This window comes from Galendromus occidentalis, unplaced genomic scaffold (genome assembly GCF_000255335.2).
Source record: "Galendromus occidentalis unplaced genomic scaffold, Mocc_1.1 scf7180000076600, whole genome shotgun sequence".
Taxonomy (NCBI): domain Eukaryota; kingdom Metazoa; phylum Arthropoda; class Arachnida; order Mesostigmata; family Phytoseiidae; genus Galendromus; species Galendromus occidentalis.
In genome coordinates, this window is record NW_003804589.1 from 71,274 (window position 1) to 91,245 (window position 19,972).

General features: G+C 53.0%; 2 protein-coding genes across 2 annotated transcripts; one reads left to right on the forward strand and one right to left on the reverse strand.

The window, feature by feature from the left end:
* Positions 1 to 4,750: 4,750 nt before the first annotated feature.
* Positions 4,751 to 6,718, reverse strand: LOC100898774 (class E basic helix-loop-helix protein 23-like). Its single transcript, XM_003739883.2, has 2 exons — positions 6,586 to 6,718; positions 4,751 to 5,416 (listed from the first exon to the last, which is right to left on the reverse strand). The coding sequence occupies exons 1-2, from the start codon at positions 6,716 to 6,718 to the stop codon at positions 5,016 to 5,018; spliced, it is 534 nt and encodes a 177-aa protein (XP_003739931.1). The 3' UTR covers positions 4,751 to 5,015.
* A 9,639-nt stretch (positions 6,719 to 16,357) lies between these two features.
* On the forward strand, positions 16,358 to 18,763 carry Rad23 (UV excision repair protein Rad23). Its single transcript, XM_029110497.1, is given in 3 exon segments — positions 16,358 to 16,622; positions 17,408 to 17,675; positions 17,775 to 18,763. Coding segments are annotated over 3 exon segments (1,104 nt in total). The 5' UTR covers positions 16,358 to 16,550; the 3' UTR covers positions 18,539 to 18,763.
* The last annotated feature ends 1,209 nt before the right edge of the window (positions 18,764 to 19,972 follow it).

Sequence of the window (19,972 nt, forward strand, 5' to 3'; positions counted from 1 at the left end):
TACCGAGCAGGCTCTAAGTACAACAGCGCCGCACCGTACGCACCCCACAACACTCGAGGCTCTGATGGAATCACTAGCCGCGCCTCCATGCTCCGAGTTTGCCCGTGTCATTGCTCGTTATCGAGAGTGATTAGCAAATTATCGGGAGTTATGGGGGGAGGGAGATGCTGAGGGGAAACTCCTCCTCGCCCATGCAGCAATCCGAGTCTCTTCTTTGCGAAGTCCCCGTAGGATGTAGCGGAGCATCTGCGAGATCGGGAGACCCTCGAAGCCCCGCATGTTCCGCCCGAGGATGGTGCCCACGATGCGCTGGGATGAGCTCTAATCCTTGAGGTACAAAACAGGATCCCCGAAACTTACCCGGAGCAGGGAAGAAGTCCGTCGGCACGTTCCATGGAATGTTCTCTTGCTGATCGATGGGAGGGAGGGGTGCGGAAACGGAGAAACTTCCTTCACAGCGTAATGGGTGCTCCTCCGAGCGTTATGAGTAATTTCGGTTCGAGAGCACTTATCACACTGGAAATGATGGTGCCTGCGCGGAGCGTTCCCATGAAAAAACCTCAGACGGTTCCCTACGACGCGGCGGTAACGATCCGCTGTTTCTGTAGCTGTCCGCGGGCCGTAATGAAACGGGACTATTTCCGAGAGCAAATGAATATGAATTCTCCTGGGCTGCCATGAAGCCGTCGGCGGCTGAACTTTTCTCTTTGTCAATTCCTCACCCCTTTGAGCTCTTTTTTGTTCAGCTTCGAAAATTGAAAAATATTAGGGAATTCCGTCCGTTCGAGAGCTCTCGAGCAGTGGATTCTCTCGATCAAAGACTTGCTTTTGTTTTCTCTCGATGTTCTGACATTTTCCCTTCCGCCATTGTTCGCCGAGATCTCTTGTCAAGCATAAGGACATCCTCGACAAATCTGTCTAGTCTTCTCGGAGAAAACAATTCTAAACAGGAATGTTCTCCCTCGTCGGAGCAGCTCGTCTTTGCTGGGAATTATCCAGCGAATTTCCCCTTCGAAATCTACATCCCCGGTAAACCGTCATACGATGAGAACGGAAGCCGTGAATATGGAAGTCTCGAAATGTCCGTTGATCAATTCCGGGGTCGATCGGATGCCCTCATTACAAAAGCTCTTTTCGGAAAATCCGAAGATTTTCCGCGATGTTAAGAAGTTCCTAGAGAACGAAACTCGCTCACATACAGAATTCTCCGGTGGATCCACGGCTTCTCTCAGGTCGGAACGTCTGGCTGAGAATTCGAGCCCATCCCATTGCCCCAGAGAAGACATCGTCCGCATGAGCGGTCGAAATCTCACACGCGACGGACACCTACTGTGTCTCGCAGCCTCCGGCTGAATTGAAACAAATTTGTAAACACAAAGGAAAACTTTTTGGTCGTATCTCTGGGCTTTCCTCCAGCTCATTTTTTCTCTGTTCAGATGACAACTGAGCTACGTGTACTCCCCATGTGCGTGGTTGCTGGAGTTTTTCTTCTTGCTCGAAGCTTTCTTCGGGGTTTTTGGCAAGCCTTGTCGGAGATATCTTCTCGGTTGTCTGATGTATGCCAGCAAGCACTTTGGTGTGTTCGCTTCGTTCGTCTGTTCGACTGCATTCCACCGAGGAGAGCGCTGGGACTCGGACGGGAAAAGCGGGCAGCGGAGGAGGAATAGCGGAAGAAAAAGAGAGTGTTCCTGTTGTTCTGTCCGTAGTATTGTTCCTAATGCAAAAGGTTCGCTTCTTTTCGCGTTGCCTGGTCGGCATTTCACCCTGCATCGTTGCCTCGACGGAGGAGCGGGAGCAACGACGGACGGACGGGCGAACGGACGGACGGACGGACGGACGAAGAAGACGACGACCGAGGAGGGGCATGACAACTTCCAGACACCCACACACACCTCGGTTTCCATCGCGAGTTTCGCAAATTGGTCTCACCGACTACTCGAAGAACTCGTAGACAACGTAGCTGTGGCCGTTGTCCGGGTCGTTGTTCTCACGTGTTTTAGCTGCAAGCGCCGCCCATCGTCCCCGGTGCAGTTCGCGACTCAAAACGACAGCAGCGAGTAACTCGACTGGACAAAACGTCCCCCCGCTCCCACGTCATTCGCGCTTCCTCGCACATCCCCACGTCTTGTTTTGGAGTCCCCCTCCCTCCGGGCCCGAAAGAGTTTTCCTCAGCTCCATCCCGGTCGCAGCTCGAGGCATCTCTCCTCGGTAGAGCTCTTTTTTCATATCGTTTTCAGGGAAAGGAATCTTTGTCCTGAAAACACCCCGGGCCGTTCCACTCTCCGAAGTAGCTGGTGAGCGGCAGATAGACGAGCCGGATGCTCGCCGTATCCCGACCCGTTCGACTGTGCAGCGCGCGACTTTCGTGTTATTTTTGACATGCCGTGGTGCTATATTTTCCAACGAAGCTCGTTCCTCTGCGTTCTCTCAGTACTTCCCCACCAAGGGAAATTATCATTCACGCGCGTCAGACTGAAGCCTTCCAACTGGATACGTCGCAGGAAACCCCATTCTTCCCTCTGAAATATCACGTTGAATATTTTTCCGAGACGAATGATTTCACCAGCAATAAATCGGAGAATATTCCGTGTGGCTACCGCTTGGGCCGGTTCCAGGAACTTCGGGGCCCCCTCTCGATACACTGCAGGAGCCAACGATCCCTATCTCATTGTCTGTCGTCATCTACGTCAATTTTTTTTCTGGGATGGACATGCGTGCAGAGCACGTCGTGTGACTTCCGCTCTCTGTTTGCTCGTAGCTCCCGTGGGTTGCCGTCTGTGCTTTCCTGGTTTGTTGTCCAGGCAAGCGGGATGCCCGGGGCTAAAAAGCGACCCTTGCCACGTAGACGTCAACTGAAAGCCTACAATGTCAGTGGAAGAGAGCGCGTGCGGACGAATGCCACAAGAGAGGGAGAAAAAATCCAAAGCCGGCTTTTTCCTCTCAATCTCCTGCCCGCCCGCTTGCCTGCCAGCCAGCCCGTCGATCTATCTATCCGGCCATCAATGCAGCCGACCAGCCATGCGTTCGAGTCTGGACGTTCGCAGTTGCCGGTCCATAGATCGACGAACGCTTGATCTGATCGGGTCAGTCGTCCTGACACTAGGGTCTCTCAGGTCAACGGAATACTGCCCGCCCGGCACTGGGGCTTCCTGTCCCGGGAATTAGCCCGAAAAACGCTCATCTTGGATCCGGATCTGCACGTCATGTCGGCTTATGGCACGGTGCTCGTTCCAGGCACGGGGATGATGCATCGAGCGAAAGAATTCCTTTCTCGGGAGCGAATCTCTAGAGGAAAAAATCCTCTTCGAAAAAGCCAGGCGAGGAGGAGTGTTGTTTGAGGATTTCACTCCAGGGTAGTGGGTACGATCTGAGCCAGGACCATACAACTTCTCGAAACTCATCAGATGTTCAGCCAGCTCTCAGACGGCGGGACCGGCGGCAGCAGCAGGAGCAGCAACAATCGCACCGGAGACGACCACAAGTGCGGCGACTGCTTTTGAAACAGCGCTCTTCCCGGAACGATCCATCAAAACACCTTGAAAAATCAACTGCGATGTACCCTCCGAAAGAATTCTCGCTGCGGCAGAGGGAATGCTCAACACCATTTGCGGAAGTTGCGCAATAATTATGCCCGAGCAGCTATCATCAGGGAAGACGAAATAAATTTTTGTTGCTTGCTCTACGTGGCAGCTGCGCTCCTTGTGGTATCTCTTATGATATTCGATAATCTCTATTCCATCTCACTCTCGACGTGAGCGGAGGATCGCTAGAGGAAGACGCGTAGGTGATAGCGATTTTTCATGAACCTCTGAGGAGCTTGGTTGGTAGACCGGCGGACGGAGCAGCTAGTCGACAGGCGAAGTGGGCCGCTTCGAAGTGGCCCTGGCCTGATTTGACATGAAAGCGAAGAGAACAAAAAGCCACAAAGAGAGCTCGAACACGGCAGAGATTGTGGAGAATCTCCGTCTCTTGAGCGCAGTGACTAATGACAGTTATGATAACGAAGATAAAAGCTCTAACCCGAATCTTCCCGTGGACTCCTGGGCGATGGTGGCGCTTCGCTAGCGGTGTCAGAGCTTCTCGCGAGCACTTTGCTTCAAGGGAGAGCTTTGGGCCACGATAGCGAGAGGGAATCGCGGAGTTGGGTGGGGAATTTCGGATGAGACGCACATGAGGAGCGGATTAAAAGCGTCGACCCTGCCATCGTACAACTACCCCGTCTAAAAACAACACTCGAAGCTTTTGAGTGGACCGCGGAAGATAAGGCGGACGAGATAAAGAGTGCGAAACAACTACATAGCCTGATGCCGAAGAGCTCCTCTATCGATCCCAGTGTATGGAGAAAAACATTTCCCGTCTCCGTGAATATCTTGCGAGGCGTTCTCCACCCGGAGCTTCTCCGATTCAGGCAACTTCTTCGTTGAAACGGAGGAGCACGATAATCACTCGGATCCTACAACGAGTATTGGTGGATATCGCGATCGATTCAGAAGAGGCATTCTTAGTTTTAAACTCAATTTATTATATCTTGCGGTAGATACTACCACTATCATTTTTAAGGGTATAAGTTGGAGTTTCATCAATCCTCCAATGAGTTAAAGCTTTCGGACTGTTATCGTGTGATTGCGCTCATAGGAACGCTCTACCTAGATTGGATATAAGAAGTAAACACGGTAGACGACGTATTCACGTGACCAGACTATCGGTGTGTATAAGTTTCTGCCCAAGAGGGCGGCCGACAAGCGAAAATTCGATTGCCGGTAAAGCTTTTCGACTGTGATTGAACTTCGATTCCCTCTCCTCCGGACAACTCCTGTAGCGAGTCGATCGGTCGATGCCTAACTTGGTGCAGCGAAAGAGTTCGCTTCGTTGTAGATCTCGGGTCGTGTGATGATCTCGGCTTTGGTGGTCTCGGCTGATGATTTCATGCTCGATACTTCTTACCAGTTCTCTTTTCGAATTCTAAACGTTTCCGACATCCCACACTCAAGGGAAGAATTCGTTGTCCAAGCTCATCACGATTTACGATCATCGGGACTGCCGGAAGAGTCTTGCGGGATCTCGGAGGGAATACCAACACCTGGAGGTATGGGTAGACCTCCGAGGCCGCTCTGGTATGCGACAATCCTGCGGAGTTCCTCGAGAGCTTTCGTTTGCATGAGAATGTAGTTTTTGGCGAGTAAGAGGGTGGCGATTTTGGATAGCTTGCGCACAGAAGGCGAATGAGCGTAGGGTATCACTGAGCGTAGTTCGTCCAAGGCATCATTGAGGTCATGCATCCTTCTACGTTCACGAGCGTTGATACTCAGTCTCAGAGAGCGGCTTCCTTCACGCGGATCTTCGAGCGCGCGCCGTTTGCGAGTCGATCCACCGTGCACTAAGCCAGGTGGACCTTGGTTCTCCTCACCTGCACCACCTGCAAGCATGTCAGAGTTCATACGTCGTGGATAAGCCTGAGTGGATGATGCCGAGTGGCTCCCATGCGGAAAGCAGAAATGGTAGAATGCGGGGAAAAACGAAAGGAGCATAGGAACGCCCCGCTACAAATGAACTCGTAATTTCTCGGCCCCGGACTGGTTCGGTTTTTTTGAAATCTCTCCTTAGGGTGGGGAGAGGGGAGTTCCCCTCCCGATATTCTGATTTTGTGGAGGGGGCTAACGACCTTGCGAATGGAAGTCGAAGGTACGACGATTGGCCGGGAGCAGTTTCTCGCCGACCGCCCGCTCAGCAGATCTCGCTTCATGGTCTTCGTGGGTGTGACTGTTCGCCGTGACAACTGCTCCGGTACGTGGGAGCGATTCGGAAGCAGAAAACATTAGACTCGAAAAAGAGGAGCGGCAAGAGGCTCTAGGGTGGCAAGAGAACAAAGGAGGCGAGCAACGACGAACGAGGTCTTTCATGAATGGGCAGCGCTCCGCAAAGTCACTCGGCGTGAAGCGACGTGGGATTCGGGAGAGTGGATATACATACTCCTCATCCCGCTGTTCCGTCGCAGCGGATGTGGTGGGTCAAAGCGAAATTAGCGAAAAGCCCTAGAGTTTTCAATGGGAGACACAACAGATGGAACGGCTGGCGGAGGCACCGCTCTTAGACCGAATTCACTCGAGTCATCTAGTTGGATTTTCAGAGTTGCGCGTCGAGCTCGCTCGTAGCGGTTCAACGTCAGCCTGACTTGGGAAGAGATCACTTGCCGTGATGAACACGTAGGGAGCTACCGAGAGATAGGGAGTCATCAGGAGAGCAGCAGGACGGAGCGGGCATGTGAACTCCTGCGTCAGGGAAGACGAGGCACGAGGGAGAAGAGGGCTCGGAGATGGGATGGCGGGCAGCTCACAGAGTCGAGGGGACAACCAAAACAGGCGAACAGGGGAGGGCAAGGGGCATGATGACGCCACTGAGGAGGTCGAGTTGAGGGTATAGCGCTCGCAGGTCGCTCACTCGGTCGAGCTAACTGACTGTTGTATTATTCAGCAAGGAGGGACGACTTTCCGGCAGCTTGCTCGGCAAACTGGCTGCCTGGCAGTTTGACTGACTGACTGGCTGACTGACTGAGCGACTTGCAAGGAAGCGAGTGGCGGAGCTTACCTGGCGGCTGCTGCTGCTCCAGTGGGGGCATGGGACCTCCGCTTCGGAAGGCGTCGTGGTCCGGAGGTACGGCCTGAAACTGCGGCCCAAACAGTCCCTGGCCGGAGAACATTGCTTGCAAATGCAGGTCCATTGGGATCTCCCGGATTTGCTGACGAAGCTAGCGGATCGATAGATGATCAACGGCGATCGACGCTCCACCGGGACGGACAGGACCACGACGTCGACGACAACGACCACCACCCGCAGCACCACGAACACCAGAACTACGGTCAAAACAAAAGCAACAACAACGATGATAACGGAACCGCTCGCCCGTTCCCTATAACCGAGACGAGCACGAGTAGACCGAGCCACGGGCGAACTTGGGGAGAATGAGGTGCCGAATGAGGTGCTTGCGAGCTCCCCAGCTCGCTTACGCTTGAATTTGTGAGGGAATTTGGGGACTACGTTGGTGTGTGGTGCGTTCCACGACAGATGGTGCGTTGCCTGCTCCACGGAGTGTGTTGCTGGAGCTCGGTGGTTGAGTCAGAAGACGCGGAGCTGCGGAGCGCGAGGGAGTCCCGCACCACGCGACGAAGGTTCTTGAATGCGGGACGAGTCCCGAACCCGAGTCTCGCTGTCGGGCTTCGCTCCTTGTGTAGGTAGAGCCAGGAAGCCGTCGGCGCTTGCGGAATCGCCCGACTGCCAACGAGCGTCGATTTGGCAATTTCTTCGCGAGGCCGATTCGGAGACACCGGTGGACGGACACCGAGCTATCGGAGCTCTTCTGAAGAGCGAGTTGTTTGACCACGAAGGATCATTGCTAAGGCACTTCATAGTCGAGCCTTCGGACGAAGGAAGGCCAGGCTAGATATTCAGGGGTTTCGTCGTACCGGCGCCGCTACCACCGGGCGAGATTAGTTGAATTATTCCTGTTTATGGTACGTCTCCGCGTTCGGAGGATGCTTTTCCCCGAGAAACAAGCTCTCCCCGAGGAGTCACAGTTCCTCCTTATTGTTGTTGGGCGTTGTCGGTTGGTAGCAGGTAGCGGGCTCGAATGCCATGACTGCCGGCTCGGCGCAGGTGGCGCCGGGTAGGTGTAGATACACCAGACCGACCAGGTGTGGCTTTTCGCATCGGCGTAGCTATCTACGAGAAACACCGTCGGATTCACGATGCGGCTCGACCCACATCACTCGCATAGTTTTATCTCGCGGATTTTCCTCTCGACGTCGTATATATTGATCCTCTCTCATGACTGCGGTAGCAACCGTAGAACTCGGATACGGTAGATTGCGGTGAAGATGTGGCGACAGGTCTAGGCGACAGGACGCAATCTACTCGAATCGAATCCGTACCTGGAGGCGACTCGAGGGATTTTTCAGCCCAGGGTCGAGTAAACGGAATGACGAAAGATCCGTCGAGCGTGGATACATTGGAATTTTCATTGAGAAAATACATCCTGTCTGGCTACTTCGTTCCCCGCTTCGAACGAAGGCCAGGGAGCGTATTATCATTTTTATTAGTTTTTATTTCACGCCAACTCCTCCGGGAAACGCCTTCGAGCTCCAGGGCCCGATCGGAAGAGCGCTGTCTCCGCTGTCTGGATCTGATGCTCCTCATGACATCCCATGGCTCGGCAACAAGTCCGATAGATATCACGTTTCGGGAGAACGACCGCACCGCGTATAAGGCAAGGGCCCGAGTTGTACATCACGACGGCTAAGTGTCTCCACTCAAGAGCCGCTGGGACGACGTAAATCGGGCGAGCTGCGATCTTGCTCATCGCTAGAATGATTGGACGCGGAAATGTTTTCCAGATAATTTTCGAGATTCGTTACTTTTCGGGAATCGCTAGGAGAGACATCTCTCGTTTCCGCCTGTATTCAGCGAGTGCAGACCGGCTTCAGCGAGGCCTCCTCTGTATATGTACGAGCCAGGTTGTCCCACATTCGTGCGTTCCGTTCATGGATTCACAATTAGCTGTGGCTTCGAGGGTAGAGAATATGATATCAACAGTCAACAGGCTGCTAAAGCTATATTCATCCCCTCGTCGGGGTGGCTCGACAAAACAACAGAATTATCCGGGCGATAGCGTATATTATGAACAACGTGTTTGTGAGTGGCTCTGACGAGATGTGCGAGGCTCGTCCCGCTACGCGTGGGGTTCGAGGGAGAAAACGAAACTATGAGTGACGTTGCTCGTTCTTGCATGAACAACCAGCCATGGCTCTCTCCTATGCGATAATTAAATATTCAATTATTATGAAAACATTTTTCGCTAGACACCACAATACTACCAAAGTTCTCGATGCGTCGCCTCGCTAGCAATATTGATCGAAGCCTGCGGTTCCATCAGCGACACTCAAACCGTCCGACGACGATGATCGGGGGAATCGGATATCGTTCATCCGCATTTATGTCCATCCCTTCCTTTCCGATCCACTTCGGTTTTCCACTCCCTCTCACGCAGAGCTTTCTTCGATGGACTTTTTTGGCGCTCCGATCGAGACGACTTACGACGAGAGCTCGACCGTGTGCGCGCCCTTAGCACGAGATTTTCGCATGAATTGCGACACAAGGGAAATTTAATGATACGGTCCTGAATTCGAAAATAGCATTTCCACGGACAACAAACAATCTGACATCGGTGTGCTGTTGTCGCTGGGTCCGCCAGCGCCGACGTCGTTTTCGTGTTCCTTTGAAACGAGGTGACGCTATCTGAAACGATGCAAGCATGACTTCGTCTATTCTCACCCGGGCGAACAAGACCTAAAAATCTCTGCATTCAGAGTGGCTGTGGAGCTCGCGTTCGTCCCCGCACGAGCTCGGTTCCTTTCCTTCCTCGAGCGCCGTCGTCGTGTCGACCTGGGCGAAACAGGCCCCACATCTGCTAACTAAGCAGGCGTATCAATTGGCCGTCCTACCATCCCACCTACCAACCGAGCAGCCCACCGACGGACGGGACCAGCGAGCTGGCAAGCGACGACGGGGCACCAGCCCTCGCTCATTCTCTCTTCACGAGGAAGTGAACCTCAATGGGGAGAATTCGCTCTCTGCGGAGAAGAACTGGAATCCACTCTTTCATTCGTGTGAATAGGTCTCTCGAACGATCCGAACGAAGCGAAAATAAATGTGGGTAGCATGGGCTCCCAGACAACGGCTTCACGTATCGCAGAAAATCTCTGGTTCCGAGGTGGAACTGGCGGTCGGAGGTTCAACGAAGCACGGAGTAGAACTCGGGACAAGAAAAAGAATTCAAACGAGCCCTCTGGCGAAAATATGAAGGGAGCTCTGTTCGCTCGAGAGAGTTCGTAGCAGACCCACTCGTTGTGCGAATTGGAAAATAATGGCAGACATATTTGCGCAAGTGCTGTTTCTCTACTTTCCTCTCCTTTCTTCTCGATTGTTCCCCAATCTTCGTCGCTTCTCTCAGACCAGAAACCCGTCGATGGATGCGTTGTTCTTTCTGAAGTCTCGTACGACTCCCCGAAACTGAATCGGTACGCGAGGATTCGTTCAATCGTCTCTATGTAGACCCCGTCTCTGCTTCGAGGGTTGAGCATCCAGTTGATGCTAGGAGGTGATCCCATGCGGGTGGTAGCACCTGACTCGTGTGTGAGAGGTACAAATTCCCTGTGCGCCGGCTCCGAACTGAAGGGTTGGGGTGGGCACTCTTGATCTCCCCGAGCTTGCTCCTCCATATAGGAGTTTCCTGAAACGTCTCATCGGAAGTTCCGATTCTTTTTGAACAACTGTTAGCTGTCCTCACCGGAACTGGCGAGCTTTTGTTGATCCCTGGTACTCGGCTCCTGAAGGCTTTACGATGATGGGGGAATTCGAATCCAGGAAGAAGAAGAAACAAAGGGAGGACTCCCCGATATCCGGTCGTCTCCCCGCTGCGCCGAGATCTCGGACCAGACGCTCTCTCGAGGGACGATCCGACGGCAGCTGCCTTCACGGCGACCATCTCCACCGCTCTCAGGAGTCATCGGACGAATCAGCAGTATCGTGTCGTGGCCTCTAAACGATATATGTACGTTGCTGATAGTGTCTACGTCACCGAACGGGCGTCATCGCCTTCGGAGGAATAAGCAAGTCTCCGAAGAGCGAGCATCTGCGTCTCCTGTTCGGCAAAGACTCGCAGCTGTGAAGGCATGCGATCCCTCGCTCCTGAAGGTATCTGCCTGAGCAGATCTGTCAGTCAGGGGCTCTCACTGAGCCAGCGGAAGAGACGGACGAGAGCGCGATTCGAAGCCTTGCTATAATGCGTCACATATTACGCCACGGTGCGCTGAGCCGACTGGGATCGTACGACACTGCCTGACAGCGTAACACACGTCGTTCGTTCCGAGCGAAACGTTTTCGCCGGGGCTGCGACGCATGGTGCCATGGGCAAATCGTCCCACGGCAACTAGCGAAAAGAGTGCAGAACGCAGACAGCGATCATTCGCTTGAGGCAATTCCTTGTCAAAATCACACTGAGCGCTTCCAGCGGTTACCTGAGTTGGATAGGGTTCCAAGCGCGTACGCACGTCGGAACGAACCGAGAGTTCAGCTCCCGACAGGCTCGCAGAATCGTTGTGATCGAAACGCTAGACGGTGAGCCGTTCGGAACGAGACGCGTATCTGTAAGGGCAGGAAGCGAACACTCACGGGCGCAGCAGAGTCCAGTGAAACATGCACGCCTCGAGCGTTTTCGCTCTGATGCTGACCCCTCTGAACGTCGCGGTGCTGCTCAGTCGGAATCGGCCATATTCCAATGCCTAATGCTATCAAATCTGAGAAACCTAGGCCATGATCCATTTGGATTATTCCACATTCCGGGTCATTCCTAGGAATCAAGGCCTCGAATGACGACACGGGTAATTTCGTCGGCCACCTCCGACTATTTTTCCCACGGAACCCATCTTCAGCTCCCAACGATGGCCCGCGCCATGGGCGATTGTCTAGAACTTTTTTCGTTCCAATTTCAACTCTTTTCACTTTTTGCGTCCGCTACAAGTGCTCAAAGCCGCCATCCCGTCGGAGAATAGAGTAGTTCGAAGCGCCGTCAACTTGACCATCCGTCGGATTTAGGACCACACCTCAACGCGTTGTGGTCATGCGATTCAAAAATCACGATAGGATGCCCCGACTCAGTCCTCATGCGAAATTCGAGGAAGTAATTCCACAGTCTCGGTATGCGCGGTCGGAACGGTCATTTCTGACGGCCGCTCTCCGAGGAATTCACAAAATCAGGGAAGTATCCCTCCCCGATGGGATGCCGAACGGAGCCCCGCTGAGAGGAGGAGGTTGAAAAGCTCTTGGTTCAGCCCTCTGTCGCCTCGATTTCCGGCGCTCTATGCCCTATCGGTAGATGTGAGATCGAGCGAGGACCGTACGATGGAACCTGCTGGTCGTCGGAAGAAGAAAAAGTTCATTTTGGAATACATTAGTCTTTATTATGCTTGTCTTGGAGCGTTGGGAAGCTTCTCCCCAGACGAGCTCTGTGCATGCGGCATGAGGGTGTGCGTTTCGAGGTTGGACGCGGAGGAGCGCCGTGTCCCCCTTCTGAAGTAACGCAGAGCGCACACTGTCCCATCCGGGATCGTCGGCAGTGGACGCGAGAACGGGAAGACAAGAGACACTCGAGACACTTGAATTGTGAGCAACTAAGCGGAAGAAAACTCCGCAGAACTCCGCTTCTTCCTCCAGCCAGCTGCCGGTAATTAAGGCAGCAACATGTCACGGAAAAGCTGACGTGAGCCTCAAATCTCCCAGTGAACACGCACCGCCTCCTTCACCCCTCACTTGAGTCGTTTCCTCCGCTGCTCGTAGAGAAAAGAGTCTCGAGTGCGACAACTTGCGCCTTAGTTGAATCATCGCTGCTGAGCTCGGGTCGTCTCACTGTACTCTGCCGCGACGAGCCACAACTCATCCGGGTGGTCACTTGCGCGCACTAAAAGTTTGAAAAACAATCTCCGGACTAGTCCAACAGGACAACCATCGTGGAGATTGGAGGGAATGGGGGAGTCAATGGTAGACCAGTCGCAGGAGAAGGAACTTCCGCAAGATAAGAAAACTCGACAATGTTAATGAATGGACGGAATGTGAGCGCGGAGTGCTCCTCACCTCCCCCGGCATCGATTTGAGGGCGAACGAGAGCGAGCTCGTGCGCCGCAAACTGTACCAGAGTGTTTCAAAAAGGAAAAACGTGTCTTTTCCGCACTCCGATGTCACGGATCGCGGATGCTGGTCGTTGTCGACTCGTGATGTTGCTGCTCGAGAGACTTCGTTGAGTAGTCTTCATGCATAATTCACCACAAGGACAATACTCCTCCTTCGCTACTTGCTTGGTTTCTGGAACAGTTGTTGCTCTCTCCCTAAGAGCTTCGAATTCTAAGGGATGGAAGGCGCCGGAGAGCAAACCACAGCCTGTGAACTAACTCGCACGCATGCAAAGTACGGACTTCAAGTTTGCAAGAAACTCTCCTTATTGAAATCGCAGCGAATTTGATTATACACCGCGGGCTCGCGAGTTTCTGATAACGGTTATTTGGACTACCGATGAAGAGACTGGCGTTCGCTACAATCGCTTGGAAGGACGCTCCGTTTGTGCGCCTTCTGGGGAAAAATCCTGTATGCTAAACGAGACGCATGCCTCGGGAAGAACATCACCGGTTTGATTGAATTTTTTCTGACTGTATGATTCTCTCCAGTGTCGCCCGACGGAACACCGTCGGGACCCGGGACTCATGGGAAGCTCATTCTCACCGAGGGAGGAATCGGGTCGAATCGCATTCCAAAATCCCTAGGGAACAGGTGTGCCTCAGCTCTAATAAGTCGGCGGCCCCTGAACAATGGGCCCCAACCCTTGGGTGTCGCCGAGCTCCCACGGGGAAGACCGAGGAAATCGGTGCCACATCTCCTTCATGTGATGGAGTGGCTAAGCAGTGAGTAGTGATAATACGTCATCTTGGACGGATGTGGCGATGTAGCTCGATCTCAAGTCGGCACTCGATGGCACGGTCTATGATCTAGCGCTGCTGGCCAGGTCTCGTCCCAGCCGGAATCACATCGATGATCCTCGTACCATTGAAAACGAGTCGTCTGCGAACTTGCGCGATATATCTCCCCCATCGGTGAGCTGGTGGAGGAGCGTGTGATGGGGTCTCCTTTCCATTCCCGAACTGAGCTCCCGACATACGGGAGCGGAGCTCTGCGGAAGCCGAGTGCGGAGTAAATTGACTTCTTTCAGAAGACCGCGGCATTAATGACGAGAGGAACTGCTATGCCGGGCGCTTTGATCTTTTCCGCGGAACGGAAGCATAGAGAGGCGTTCCCACAGAAGCTACCCCGATCCGCATCGGAATCGGTGATCCGAATTTCGAAATTTCGCCACGCTTCCTTTACCCCACATACATAGAATCGCTACGACCAGAAAATGGCGCCATACCGATACTTATTGTAAACAGGAGCAGGGCTCTGTTTCCCACAATCCCGAATCCGGAGGCTCCAGAATTATGACTAATTTTTCTTGCAGCAGACCTGGACTCCGATTCGGAGGGAACTCCGCGATTGAATCGGAGCGACCTTAGAAACCGGTGCGCGTGCCGGACTTGGGCGACGGAAGTAGTATAAGTTGCACAACCCGCGACATTTTTTGACGGCTCCCCGGACAGAACGAATAGAGAAGAAGCCAGGGAGTTTCAAGTTCGCAATCATGGGTCTGACACGCTAAATCGTTGGTCGATGAACCCCGTCCGGACCTCGTGAGTGACAACCATATAAACATCGGTCGGGACGAGTGCCCTCGAAAGATCTCTATTCCGGACGGATACATTGCGATTCCAGGTTCATGGCGAGAGATGTGTAGGCGAAGATCTCAAAAGGTAGGAATCCGGATCTTGCCTTCATATTCCGGAGATCTACTCGTGGGTCGCTCGGATGCAGGAAAAACCTATCCGTGCACCTCTTCACCATTCCCCGCGGCCGAGAAAAGTCATGTTTTCCAAGATTCCAAGTCCATTCCATCTGGAGCGAGATGGCTCTCATCAACATCCATTTCGGAAACTGCTCGATAGGTAAACGAATAGCATACAGGAACGGGAGATAGGCAAGAGAGCGAGGAGAGGACGTCACTCAGTGCCCTCGGATCACCAACAAACAGCTCCGCATCGCCACCTCAAGACCGTTATCTATACCCCTATTCGTAGAGCAGGAGAACTGAGATAACATCGAAATGGTCGAAGTTCGCTGTGATCACAGCGAGGTCACGAAAGGAATTTTCGATGAATCTTTATTGGTTTTCCAATCCCCGTTTCTCGGGAGCAGGAAGACGCCTTGCGCACACCCAGAAATTATTCCGGCTTGTAAGAGACTCGCTCTCACCACACAAGACCTACTCTGCTTTTGCTGCATTCCTGTACTCCTTCCATTCCTAAAGTGAGAAACATAGTTCACTATTTCGCTCCAGGCCGATCATCCCGCAAAAGGGTGATTCCTTTTGAGAGTAAGAGACGAAACTGTCTACGTAGAAAAATTGATACATGGATCTGGAATACTACATAACGATTATCAGACTAGAATTACTATTGATCGCTGTTTGCGACTTACGGCCGTGATCACGTTTCGATGTTTCCTCGGTCTATCTGCGCGAAAACCTTTGAGGCCGTAGGAAATTCTACGGCTCTGAAAACGGTAGCAATGGCTGTCGGAGACGATCCCTGGCAGAGATTCTCACGAGGAGACGGTCGTGGGGAAGATATCATCGAACAAAGAAGATGTTCGAAGGCTCATCGTGATTCTGAGTCTCTTCATACCTTTGATTCACGAAAGGAGAGACTCTCCAGACGACGCACAGAGAGTCGATAGCGAGCATGAATCCCACAGCAAGTTTACTGCTCACGCAGAATTTATTCAGGAAAACGAGATTTGAAAACCTCTCATTAATAAGCCTTTCCCGCGGGGACTGTCTGATATGAGATGTCGATACTCGCTGAAACCCCCTCGGAGGCTACGCTCGAGGGTAGGATGATCTTCAGTTTTCTCGCTGAGGATTCGGGGGAAGAGGCTCGAAGATCTCTGAAGAGCGAGCTCTTTATCGACGGCCATCAGCGACTCACAGTATTTTCCCGCCAATGTGCCTGTGTGCTAATTGTACGCTTGTACAACTGCTCAGGAAACCGGGCAATTTTGCGCGTGTCTATGTGAAATGCGGCAGATCATATCCAGGTTCGATCCTGGGTCATCCTGGCGTGATCCGCCGTGATCCGACGTAGTCTGATGTGGTCCGTCGTGATCAAGATAAGATCGATGGTTGATCTGCCGTGATCCGGTGCGGCAAAAAAACAGAATTGAAAAATGGCGTATGGCGCCCGATTCCGGTCAAACTTCAAGCAAAGATCATAAGCATGAGTTACGTCACCCTCTCTCATCGAAAGATTCTCCATTTTTGTAGAATTTCACCCCGCGCACTTCTTTCCCGCTTTTCTCATCGACTCGAAATCCGTACAATAGCACGCTGTCCCGAGCAAACGCACAAGCGAACAGAAGTACGCCGTTCGAAGCGTAAAAAGTACAAAGTGGATCTCATGTCTACCCAGCAGACAGGCATCAGCCAGATGCCGGATCGCCGATCTATCTCTTCGTGCCGTACCGGTAGATTTCAACCCTATTTTCGGCTGCTCCGAGCTCTCTTCTTTTCACCCATTCCCATTTCCTATACATGTCCCGGCTCTGAAGAAGACCCTCTCTCGAAACGGCTGTTGTGGTGACGCTGTGAGAGCTGCGCCTACGGCTTGGTGTGTTGCTGGCTGCTTTTGGCTGGCTGGCTAGCGAGGAAGTCTAACAAAGACGACGACGACAGTCACCATCGCCGCCGCCTGCAGTAGTGTATAGGCGATTCCATCGAGGCTAGTCCACGCGTGATTGACCATTTTCACAGGCGTCTCTATAGCTGGAAACAACTCGGAAAGCTTAGCCTCCACTACGACGGCACAATGTTGCTCACAGTCAATGTCAAGTGTTTAACCAACGAACTTTTCACCATCGAGATCGATGATGACTGCACGGTGAGTAGGCCGCCGCCGCCGTAGACACTCGCGAACAGCGGGATGAGTCGGCACCTTTCGCTGACTGTTGTCCGTTTCTGCCGTTATACGATCGTTATTAGAGCAGCTTGTTCGAGCGAAGGTTGAACGATCGTTTCGGTTCGATACGAGCATCGGTTCGGCGGCACACCGCACGTACCTGGGCGGACAGATGGGAGTAGAACAGGGAAAGATGCATGATGCCGCCGAGAAGAGAGAGTTGTCGAAATCAGTCGATCAAGTTAGGTAGCCTCATTAGCGATTCGATGTTCGAGTGGAACACTTAGGAAGACGAGTAGGGACTCGTAATAGCGTTCGATAGCAACCGGGGTGGGGAGCTTCTGTATATTTTCGGCGAGAAGGAATCCCGGCTTTCGGCTGCAAGATCGATAATCGACTCGTTCACTCGTCGAACTTGGATAAGAATGGTAAGATGGAAACAAGAATCCGTCGAGAACCCGGCGTCTGATAGGTTTCAAGCCGGCGCCCCATGACAACATGAGTCGACGGCTCTACCGGCTTCGATTGCGGGCCGTCAGAGCGGTATCTGGGAGCTCCCCACCGCGTATCGGGCCATAGCAGCATTCCAAGGGAAACTGAACAGGACTCGATCCTGGGAGCGACGCGCCGTTCGCCCTCTAACGTGCTCATGTCGGCGAGGGAGCTCTCCCGGCGCGTAGAATCCGGGAATATTGCACATACCTATGCCCTGTTTCTCCACTCCTCTTAAAGACGTCGCCTAAACATTGAATTCCGAACTTTTCCAGGTGAAAGATATGAAAGAAAAAATCTCGGAGATCAAGGGAGCAGCCTTCCCGGCCGTTCATCAGAAACTAATCGCTCAAGGCAGGATCATGGCCGATCAAGATAAAGTGAAGACCTATGATCTCAAGAGCGTGAAATTTGTCGTTATAATGGTTTCGAAGCCAGCCACTGGTGCTCAGCCGGGGGCGGCGTCTACAGAACAGCCCGCTGCTCCCGCCGCGGCCGCGGAGGCGAAGCCGGTCGAGTCCCCAGAAGAAAAACCGAAAGAAGGTAAGATCACTAAACTTCCCGAGGGATCGAGCTCATGAATCTCGAGGTCCTCGTCCCAGAAGCCGCTCGTTGCGTCATAATCTCCGATTTCGTTTTCAGCTGGTACTCCCACGGCGACCCGACCGTCGACCACGACGCCGAGCACAGATTCGAGTGCCGGTAATGAGAGCACCCTTGTTGTGGGCGAGCAGTACAAGCAAATGGTGGAAAGCATCACCGAAATGGGCTATCCGCAAGACCAGGTTGAGCGGGCTCTCCGGGCTTCGTACAATAATCCTGACAGAGCCGTCGAGTATCTCGTAACGGTGGGTTGGACGACGTGAAGCTCGAATTCGGGACAATATCGAATGGCTCGATCAGATCGTATCAGCGTCTAACAATCCACGATCACCTCACAGGGCTTTCCCCCGGAAGAAGAAGAGGCTCGAGCCGCGGAGAACCCTCGAGCGCCGAGACAACCGGGAGCCGGAACCCAGGGTGACCTCAGCTTCCTCCGCAATCAACCGCAGTTCCAGCAAATGCGGAACGCCATTCGAGATAACCCTGCCTTGCTCGATACGATCATTCAGCAATTGGGCTCGAATAATCCGGATCTTCTTCGTTTGATCACCCAGAATCAAGATGATTTCATGCGACTCCTCAATGAAGAGGACGACGCTGCTGAAGGCGCGCTGCCTGAACTGGGTGAGGGTGCACCAGCAGGCGGTCCTCTGGTGATAGAGGCTCACGTCACGCCGCAGGATCGGGAGGCTATCGAACGATTGAAAGCACTCGGTTTCCCTGAGCACCTTGTTGTCGAAGCGTACTTTGCTTGCGACAAGAACGAAGACCTCGCGGTGAACTTCCTCCTTCAGGATGATTGAAACACACTGATCCCTGACGACGCAACAAGAGGAAGGAAACTAGGTTTTTTCGGGAAACTGGGATGCTCTGGACTGCTTCTCTGCACGATATGGGAGCAGGCGTGTGTATATTTGGTGGAAATGCAAAAGATGTCGAGGAACCGTCACGGTGTTGAGGAAAACCATGAGCTAAAGAAATGTTATGATTTGATGAGAGGAGACACCATAGAATAAAAGAGAGTCAAATCGATCAGCATCTGCCCTCCATCATTACGGACCGCCTATATCTTGGACCCTCAATGTTTTCGAGACAAGAGGAGAAATTCGCAGAAACTCCTCGGGATATCGGAATATCGCTATTTGGCGATTCCACGAAATAGAGAGCTACTCCTCGAGCCTCGTCAACCTGAAACTGTTTTCCTCTTCGGGATGCAACAGCGAGCCTCCCTCCAGGAGGGGAGAAGACCTCGATCCGGGATCCTGCGAAGTGGGATGACGGTCATTTCGCGAGCCGCCATCAGTGGAGGACCGCGACCCGGGATCCCAAAGGAGCGGGATCGCGGTCAATGGTGAAAGACCGCGATCCCATTGATGTCGAGCACGGATCATTATCGCCAGCGTACGTTGAACATTTGTCTGCAACCTCTCACAAGTCTCGACCGGCCTTCTTTTTGAGATACTTCATTGGCTGTTTGTCTCCCCGGGTTGTTCACCACCTTTTAGGACAAATGCTAGAGTCGTGCCCTCCCTCTGTGACACAGGTGCGCGCTCCAGCGCTCCTGCGAAACCGGGAGTTCGAACCTGAGCTCAATCTGCTCAGGGATACATTCCGCGACCAGTTGTGGCCACATTCGCCACTGAATTCAGGTGAGATTTCGGTCTTATTCCTCTTCGATTATCAGTTAATGATGATGTGAGCATGAGGCGGCCGAAAGTTCCTAACTGTCCTTATCACGACCTGGAATTCACCCACGATGCCTTCAGCTCCCGCTGCCGGCGGCCTAGATCACTTCGGACGTACTAATGGATCCCTGAGCCATACAACCTCGTCCACTAAACATACGCTAGACCGACCCCCTTTTTCTCTGGGAACCATCGGATTGACTCTGTGTCCGGATGCCAACAAGGTGACCCCGCAGCCCCCTCTTGTTCAATTTGGTTCTTCAACTCCTCCTCCGGGAGCTCAGGAGCAAACTGACAGTATCGTTTCTCGACGACTTGGCACTCACCGACGCTCACCCGGCAGCAATCGGAACCGATCTCAGGATCGTAGCAAACTCGTGCGACAAATGGTCTCACGATCGCCCCTTGAAATCACGAAATCTTCCACCCGTTACCCGTCTAGAGCCCCTCCTGGCCTGGAGGAGTATTTCACTCAGTCAGACGGGTCCTCCCTCCTCCTGCCAAGCATCCGCAACGAAGAACCTCTGCGCTCGATGAGCGGTGACATTTTTT